The 9,757-nt window shown below is 31.1% G+C and overlaps 1 protein-coding gene across 2 annotated transcripts; it reads left to right on the top strand.

Annotated features, from left to right (window-relative positions):
• LOC107618458 (ras-related protein RABF1) lies at positions 214–5,339 on the top strand. Of its 2 annotated transcripts, none has more exons than XM_021110526.1 (8): positions 214–570; positions 793–869; positions 1,053–1,136; positions 1,332–1,426; positions 1,549–1,654; positions 1,883–1,972; positions 2,065–2,151; positions 2,823–4,880. In XM_021110526.1, the coding sequence occupies exons 1-8, from the start codon at positions 546–548 to the stop codon at positions 2,874–2,876; spliced, it is 618 nt and encodes a 205-aa protein (XP_020966185.1). In that variant the 5' UTR covers positions 214–545; the 3' UTR covers positions 2,877–4,880. The 2 variants fall into 2 exon arrangements, with proteins under 2 accessions (XP_020966185.1, XP_016176029.1); XM_016320543.2 differs by lacking the exon at positions 2,823–4,880 and adding an exon at positions 4,914–5,339 and having other exon boundaries at positions 215–570.

Genomic DNA, 9,757 nt, shown 5'->3' with positions numbered 1-9,757 from the left:
AATATTGAGATAACTATAATTTGTTAAGAGATAAGTTAGCAAAAATTTTTATGAATTAATAAGTGTTCTAAAAATATTTATTAAAATAAATATTAAAATTAAAATTTTAATATATTAATGGTATTAAAAAATGAAATTCTTAATTTGCAATATATATAAAATATTCATAATATAATTAATAACTGAGCTAACAAAATTTATTAATTTAATCACATTTAGTCATTATTTTGCGACGAGATTATCCGCCGTCGAAATTCTTGTCCTCACGAAGGCAACGATTTTCACACGGCAGAAAGAAACAGAGCAGAAACAAAACAAATCATCTCAAAAACTTTTCATACTTTGAAGTCAGTTTCAACTTCCAACTTTACAATCAAACCTTCCATTAACGAACCCTTAACTGTACCAGATTGTGTGCTTTGTTGGCCCCAATTTCTTTTTGGGACTCCAACAACCATAACAAAACACACGCACAAAAGGATCCAAATTTCATAGCGAGTGCTGTGAGTTGTGACCGCATCTTCCATTTCTCTCCTCTCTGAACCATGGGCTGTGGCTCCTCCACTCTAGGTACACACAATTCTTTTCAATTTTTATCCAAATTCTTAATTTTTTAGGTTAATTTAGCTCGTGAGCTGAAAAGGGGATTTAAAAAGTTTGGATTTTTCGAGTAATTTTGCTTTTGATTTTGATTTGGGGGTTTTGGTTTATCGGGGTTGGGGCAATTTGGAACATTTTTTTTTGTTCTTGTTTTTAGGTTTGACGAGGGTTTCTGGATGAAATTGAATACAGGTAGGGATTCGAGACCGCTTGGTCGAGACAATTCTGAGAATGGTGGAGGGCAGGACGCCAAGAACCTTCGTGTTAAGGTATTTTATGGATAATGATATTTTTTTCTAAAAACTTATTTATTTCCTGGATTTTGTTTACGTTGTGATCAATTATTTAGCTAAACTTAATTTTAATGATGCCGTTAATTGTTAAACCTCCGATATTTTGTTGTTCAATTTTACAAGGCCCAATAACTAACCTTCAAATGTTGTTGAACACAGCTTGTTCTCTTAGGTGATTCTGGCGTCGGTAAAAGCTGTATTGTTCTACGGTTTGTCCGTGGTCAATTCGATCCAACATCCAAGGTACCAATATTGCTTCCGTTACTTCTCTCCAAAACACTTACATAAATTTTCCTAATAAATCTGAGGTAAACGTGTTTATATGGTGTTTGGTCATGCTAAATGCAGCTAAGCTATGCACATTGTCTTTCAGATAGATATGTTATGAAAATTACTTGATAATAGGATTCTTATCTCCTTTAGACTTTGTAATATAAGGTAACTGTTGGAGCATCTTTTTTGTCGCAAACGATAGCACTGCAAGACTCTACAACAGTTAAGTTTGAAATATGGGATACTGCTGGTCAAGAGAGGTAAATCCCTTTTTCTTTCCAGATTACACAGTATATTATTATACAGACAATTTGGAGAACTCAGCTAATGTTATGTTTCTCATCTGGAAATAAAATTTGACTGCTAATGAAATCTATTTCAGGTATGCTGCATTGGCACCCCTATATTATCGTGGTGCAGCGGTTGCAGTTATTGTCTATGATATTACAAGCCCGGAATCTTTCAGCAAAGCACAATACTGGGTTAAGGTAGTTTGGTAGTTATCACATGGTTCTATATTGTGATTTCTTTTTGGGTTTAGTCATTAGGATGTGGGAATCACTGCGAAGTCCTCCCCCTTTGAACTAGCCCTTTGAGTTAGGCTTACAATTCTAAGAATATCTTTTTGTCTGTTACATTGATTAGATTGGAATAGCTTGAGTTTCTACATTTTCTGTCAATTTGTTTCAGGATCTAAAGTATTGTTAATTTTGTAGGAGCTACAAAAGCACGGAAGCCCTGAAATAGTTCTGGCATTGGTTGGTAATAAAGCTGATCTTCATGAGAAGCGAGAGGTGGCTGTTCAGGTATTGCAATACTCCTCAATATATTTCTATTTTTCATTAGAGACTCGAGTCTCTTGTTTTCTCATAGAGTATACTTCATTGTTTCCGTGAAGGATGGCATTGACTATGCAGAGAAGAACGGAATGTTCTTTATAGAGACATCTGCAAAGACAGCAGACAACATAAATGAACTCTTTGAGGTACTTTGATGTTTTTCCCCCCTTCCAATTTATTAATTTTCAAATTAATCATGACTTTTTTTGATAAGGATAGGAATGGATGAACAATAGTGTAAATATTCTAATTATTAGGATGTCCGTGATTGCATGTAACATTCAGTAAGTTGTTGATTGTTTAGAATATGTATGATTGTTGTTTTATTCAAAGAGATTTAACTATTTAAGTATACATGGGTACAGTTATGATTTATGAAAGGCACCCTATTGTCGTTTGGTCTATTTAGTTGACTCTACCAAGTGGGATAACACTTCTTTGTTGTAGTAGTAGTAGTAGCAGTAGTAGTAGTGACCATTCGGATGTAACTGGATTTCAGAATTTCCTGCAATTTGGGAATTTACATGTAAAATATGTATGGTTACAGTTTTATTTGGATGTAAATCCTATTGAATATAAGGTGCAAAAAATAAAAGGGTAATGCGTCAATACTGTTCATGCGAGATGAAGCTTAGTCTGTTTAGCAGTAAATTGTACACAGCAGGCCACAAGAAGTTTGAGTCAAAACATGCTCAAGTATTAAATCTTGTTGGGAATTTGGAATACTGTGTGATATTGACATGCAGGTATTTGAGATTTTCCCAAGGCTATTATGGTAGTAACTTTTCAGTCTTTACTTTGATCTATGATCTCCTAGGACATTATTGATCATGCTAGTAGCAAGCTTCCCCACCATGCTCTTGCAGCCTGAAGGTAGCTGTACCAAAATGATATATATATATATATATATTGCACAAGCCAAAGATGATCTCAGGGGAAGGACTCCTGTCCCGTGAAACTTCCAAACTTGAGCCTTTTCTGATGGTGGTGATGTCAGTCAATAACACCAACTTTAGCCAATAGAAAATGTTTTAGAGAAGACCAAGCGAATTAAAGTGGCCTAGATCTGGATCACATTTTAATGCCATCTAGGATTGCTGCTTCTAGAGGAGTTGAACAAACATGCTGGCATGCGCAAACTGCTAGGTAGAGCCTCCTCTGTCTGGAAAACTGCAAAGCCTCTCAAGAATTACTACTGACCTTCTCATAAGGCACTGAGGATACTAAAATAAAGATAATAGGAGTAGGCATGAAGTCGAAGATGCTCTTTTTTTTTTCCCCCTTCTTTTGTGGGTTCAGAAGCTATGATTGACCTGCTATCCCTTTGCACATGATCTGATTGATGGTGTTACTTTTAGCTCATATACAACGGGATTGACATGTGTTGTCAGTTTTCATTTTTGTTTCTGCTGCGAGGATGTTTTACACTCTTTTGTATTACTTTTTATATGTTATGTACCAAGCCAATTAGAAATTAGAGACCTAACTGTAATTGAGTGAAATATGGGCTAGGGTGGGTTTTGTAACTAACTTGCAAGTGAGTGAGGGACAGTGAGCATTTTGTTATGAGAGAGAGGTGGGAACTATAAGCCGTGTGAGAAGTAGTGAGAGGGCATGGGAAAAGATGGAGAAAGATGGATTTAGACGCTAGGAGAGAATCAGGTCTACCTGATACTTTTGTGATATCTTCCTTTTACTAAATAATAATAACGAATACTGGGAAATTGGGTGATATCTCACTGATATCACTCCCTCTCCCATGCCCTTTTATTACCGTTTCATTCTTCTATTTACTCTAGATGCCAGGTTCTTACATTGTACTTATTTAATTAAAAAATTATTACCGTGCCTACTTTTTTCTGACCTATATCATCCTTAAGGCCCCATTTGGTAATCATACTAAGACCCAAAATACAGCTTGTTGAGACAGTAGAGACAGAAGTCTGTTCCCACATTTTGGGTGAACAAAAATTACAAAGTTCATCTGTTCCAAGACGGAAATATGTTGCCTATCTCCTTATCTATCTCCTCCAACCAGCTTGCATCCTGGAATATCTTTGTAATTTTGTCTAGGATAGTCTTCAAACGCAGCCTAAAAATTTGTTGGGAGGGAACTCAGAATTAGTGATTGCTGCCTTTATTCCGTAATTCAATGATATCGTTTGATCCATGTAGTTGATCCCACCTAGTGGGATAAAACTTTGTTGTTGTTGCTGTATAACATTGGTTAGATATTATTTGATTAAGTCATTCAAGCATATCATAAATGTAGCCAACAATGTGAAGTCCAATATGCAATAGATCTTGAAAATTTGATTCGATGGTCTCTGGTTCTCTGGTTACCAGTGTATGGGGAAGGGGACAATACCCTAAAGTTTAGGCGAAGTAACCTGGCCAAGATTAAATCCTAGGTTCAAGTAGTCTCCTTAGAGACCTGGATAAATGCACTCAAGATCTTTCATCTTTACCATTCAAAATATGCATTAGATGTCATTGCTTTTTACTCTTAGGGTATGTTTGGTTGGGAGGTAAAATTGTAAGAAAAGTTTTTAAGGATAAGCTCCATGCGAAGCCTATACTCGAGTCTTGACCTTAAAGAATCGTATTAGTATGACGGTTAGAATCCTACCTGCACATGCAATTCTAATAATTTTTCAATTGGTAATACTTGAATGGAGTTTTCACCTTCTGATCTGGCTGTCCTTTTCTCCTCCTCTCTACTTCTCATGTTTGTAATCTTCATTTTCACATCTGTTATTATTTGATGCATCACTATGCATATCATGATGCTATATATCAATAGTTTCATTGGGAAAATCCTCTTTAAGTAAATGTGTATGGACATTCGTATTATGCTTAAAGATTGATCACTTGTTCTTTTTTTTACCCCCTTTTCTTTATACCACAGGAAATTGCGAAAAGACTGCCTCGCCCTTCAGCTTCTTGATGTAAGCTAGGACCAGGACTCTTATTCACAGAAAAATGTGCATTTTTCTTTGGATCCTTCAAAATTATAATGAATGAGGAAGGAATTTGATGTATATTGTGAATTTGTGATCCCATATGCCTCTGGTTTTATTGATATGTAGTGTCATATAATATAACATCATGCCATAAAATCAAAATGATACATTAGGTGGTTGTAGAACGAGTCAAATGAATACTATGATGTAATACACAAGTCCTTGGTCTTTTTTTTAATGGATTGATATACCTTGTTTCTAATTCGGTTAAAGGATTTAGTCACAAGGTGCATTAGGTTGTTTCTGTTGTAGCAGACATGCTTTGTGAGATCAACAAAATCATGGTTAAATTGAACTTACTTGAATGCTCTTCTGTTTGTTGCACAAGTATTTCAAGTGTTTGACCTACTTTACTATTATTTTAGTGTATTTTTAAATTAAATTATCTTCATCTAAAATTGCAATGAAGTGACAATGATCAAATAAAAGAGAATGAATGAAGTACTTGCAAGACTTGAAACGTTGAGGTAGGAAGCTCTAGACAAGCCAATTTATGTCAGAAATTTTTGGGGTAGTAATTTTTAGTATTTTTTGTTATTATTGATCAATGTTAATATTAAATTTTTTTAATAAATAAATTTTATTAATTTATGTGTACAAATTTTGAAAAATATGGGTGTAAATTGTATTAATTCTTGTGTGTAAAGTTTTTGTAAATATGGATGTAAATTATTGTTAATCAAGTGTTGGTAAAAAATGATAATATTTGTTAGACATGTAAAAAATAGTTTATATTATTATTGAAAATTTGAAATGAAACTATTATGTATAAATCTATATATTTATGATTATTTATAGAAAGGCTACCGTTGCTTGACATGCTTTTTGCAATATTGGTGATTTGATAGAAAAATTAAAGATATAAATGAAACTCTAATATCTGTAGAAAATATATTAATTTCTAATAAATTATAGATGGTGCCACCTACCCTTGTTCCTTGCATTTCTTTTACGCAACCAAGCTGGGTTGGATTATAGGGTGACTAAGCAAATGACCTATGAATGAGGAAAATGTCAAACGAAAATTGACAATTTTCTGAATTAGCTTTTTGTTTTTTTGTTTTTTGATTTTTTTCTTATTTTTCTATTATTAAAAATTATTTATGTTTCAGAAATTATTTTCTACTTAAAACAAGTATTAATATTATTTTTCGGACAATTTACCCAAATAAATAAATTGGGTGAAAGCTTTACTCAAATACACAAAACAGAAATTCCTTACGTACATGTGCATTTTCATACTTCTATGTAAACGGTTGGAAGCTACCACGGTTTCTGATTTTAACATAAACCGTGGCAAGCTACCACGGATGATAGTATTTGTGGTTTGTGTGTAAACCGTGGCAAGCTCCAACGGTTTACGAATAGAGAAAGCTAAGCATAAACCGTGGCAAGCTCCCACGGTTTATGAAAGAGGAATTTTTATCATAAACCATTTATTTTTAGATGTTTGATTGCATCAATGTGGTATCATTTAGCCTGCGCATGATAATTGTGACAGAATTCAGCGGCGTTCTCGCACACCCATCAGTTTTAATTGTGTTAAGGAGATAAATAAAACAGAGGAAGAATAAGAAATAACCGCTCGCCAATTGTTAAGAGAGGTTGATGGGGATAAATAAAACAAAGAAAAAATAGGAGATAACCGTTTGCCAATTCTCTTCTCATTTTTTTTGTGTTTTATTTATCGTGCATTAACTTCACTTCATGCTTCCCATATTTTAATTTGTATGAGTTAGCACACCGTATTTATTAATAATGGTATTTTAATAATCGTATTTTAATTGTGTTAATAGTGTTCCATTTTTAAAACGTCCATCTTTTCTATTATATAAAACCGTCCATCTTTTTTATTATTTGAAATGTTTTATTTTTAAAAATTTGGTCCAATTTAAATTAATAATATTTTTATTATTTTATTATACTTTATATATATTATAATGTCATTACTTATATATGTATGTATGAGTAATTAAAGTGGTGATATAAATGTATGAGTAGTTAAAGTGGTAATATGATAAAATTTATTTTTTTTACAATTTTTTTTATCAAAGTTATATAATTTTATTATTAAAAATTGGTTCAATTTGGACTACAGGCAAAAATTATAGATTTAGATTATATTTTTTCTACTATTTAAATGTAATGTAAATTAAAATAGCATAATCATCTAAATGGACACTCATATATAAAATAAAACTAGTTTAATTTATTTCCTAAATTTATGATACCACATTGATGCAATTATCATGCGCAGTCTAAATGATACCACATTGATGCAATCAAACATCTAAAAATAAATGGTTTATGATAAAAATTTCTCCTTCGTAAACCGTGGGAGCCTGCCACGTTTATACTTAGTTTTCTCTCTTCATAAACCGTTGGAGCTTGCCACGGTTTACACACAAACCACAAACACCATAATCCGTGGTAGTTTGTCACGGTTTATGTTAAAATCAGAAATCGTGGTAGCTTTTCACGGTTTACATAGAAGTGTAAAAATGCACATATACGTAAAAAATTTCTGTTTTATGTATTTAAATAAAGCTTTCACCCAATTTATTTATTTAGGTAAATTGCCCTTATTTTTCAATTGAACAATTAACATGATATCACTTCTTGATTAGAATTGACAACTCACCTTAGAAGTTCCAAATATCAAAGATGAAGAATTTAATGTCTAAATTGTTAGCATGTGGGGAGATTTTAAAAGAAAAAATTTAGCGAGCTAATTATAATATATGTCAATTAAGTTAATTTTAATTTATTTTTATTTTTAATTTTAAAATTTAAAAAATTAGAATTCTTTCTAATAATATATATAATTATAAATTTATCTTCTTATTTTGGTTATGTATAAAAAAAGATCTTTTTTTAATGAAAAAAGATCTTTTTTTATTTTTTAACGTGTTTGGCAAATTTCTAGTAGTAAAAGTAAAAGCACTAGTAAAATCAAAAAAAGATCTTTTTTGAGAAGTTGTAATTTACATCTTTTTTTAAAAGATCTTTTTTCCTTAAAAAAAATATTTTTCATGTAATAAATAAACAAAAAAGTACTTTTATATTGTTATACCCAAACATAATTGATTGATAAAAAGACCTTTTTACATGAGATATCCAAACATAAAATTAATTTTACTTCTCTATAAAATCTTTTAAAAAAAGATAATTCGAAAAAATATCTTTTTTAGAAAGTTCACCCAAACAAGCCCAAAATCCCCTTTATTCTGACGACCTTTTACATAAGGCATATCGATTTTCTATTATTCAAATTAAAAAGATTTATCAGCTATAAAAAGTAAAAAAAATAAAGAGTAAAGTATGGCTTTTGTTCTCAATATTTAGGGTAGGTTTTAAAGTTGCCTCTAACTTTTTTTTTTTATTTAAAAGAAAACAAACAAAAACAAAGAAAGAAATAAAAATAAATAAGAAACTGCTTAAGAAAGGTAGTCCCACTGAATACTACTCTCAAACTCCTAGCAACAGAAGCTCCACTTGAGAAGAAAAGGTCCTCATTACAGTCTTTGTCATGATGTCTGCTACTGTGTTTGCATCTCTCAAGATCAACCAGAGATCAGCACGCTATTTCCAAGACATAATATCTCGGATTTTTAATACCAAAGGATCAATAAAACCAGAGCAATCCTGTAACGTTTGATCAATAAGTTGTCCCTAACATTTGAATCGTCCTATCTAAATCCCTAACATTTTAAAATTGACTCAATGTTATCTTAGAAATTTGTTAACGGAATTAGCGCATGACAAAATTGAGACGATTTGAAACGTTAGTGACTTAAATAAGACAAAAACGTTGGGAACAAAAACGATACATAGAAATAAATTTTAATTTTATCCTTCACTAATATCAATCTTTTACGGTACATAGTTATTCAATTATTTTTTAATCACATTTAAGTGAATTACACTTAATCACATTACTTTGATTCTAAATAATTTTTTTTTGATAGTTTTACTCTTAAAGACTTTTACTCATCATGAAATATTTGTAAAATGATTAGAATCACATTACTTTATTGTATATGTATCATTTTTTCCCCACAAGTTTATGTACTAGTTATTCTACAAATATTTTATGATGAGTAAAAATTTTTAATAGTAAAATTATAAAAAAATAAATTTATTTAGAATAAAATTAATGTGATTAAGTGTAACTTACTTAGATGTGATTAAAAAATAATTGAATAACTATATACCGTAAAAGATTGATATTAATGAAGGATAAAATTGAAATTTATTTCTATGTATCGTTTTTGTCTCCAACATTTTCGTCCTATTTAAGTTCCTAGCGTTTTAAAATCGTCTCAATTTTGTCCCGCCGTCAATTCCTTTAATAGATTCCTAACGGCAGGACAACATTGAGTCAATTTTGAAACGTTAGAGACTTAGACAGAACGGTTCAAACGTTAGGGACAACTTAAAACTTACCCCAAATGTTGAGAACAAAAACAATACTTTACTCAAAAATAAATTATGTAACATATTAGAATTATTACCTTGGTTATCTTTATTAGGAGTGTTTGGTAGTGCACTTTGGATTATTTTTGAGTTAAAAATTCATCCAATTTAAATATTAATTTTATTTGTGATGCAATTTGGATTGAATAATTTTGTTTAGAGAATCCGATCCAATTTCAAATGGTTTGGATTTGATTGAATTATAGTTTTATAAATTAAAAAAAAATTAAATTTACATAATCTAAACAATATT

This window comes from Arachis ipaensis, chromosome B09 (assembly GCF_000816755.2).
Source record: "Arachis ipaensis cultivar K30076 chromosome B09, Araip1.1, whole genome shotgun sequence".
In the NCBI taxonomy this organism is placed as follows: domain Eukaryota; kingdom Viridiplantae; phylum Streptophyta; class Magnoliopsida; order Fabales; family Fabaceae; genus Arachis; species Arachis ipaensis.
This window is presented reverse-complemented; position numbering and strand designations above follow the sequence as displayed.

Coding starts and splice junctions, on each gene's coding strand:
- LOC107618458 (XM_021110526.1), top strand. CDS start 546: ATGGGCTGTGGCTCCTCCACTCTAG. Junction 870..1,052: donor CCAAGAACCTTCGTGTTAAG/GTATTTTATGGA, acceptor TGTTGAACACAG/CTTGTTCTCTTAGGTGATTC. Junction 2,152..2,822: donor ACATAAATGAACTCTTTGAG/GTACTTTGATGT, acceptor ATGATCTCCTAG/GACATTATTGATCATGCTAG.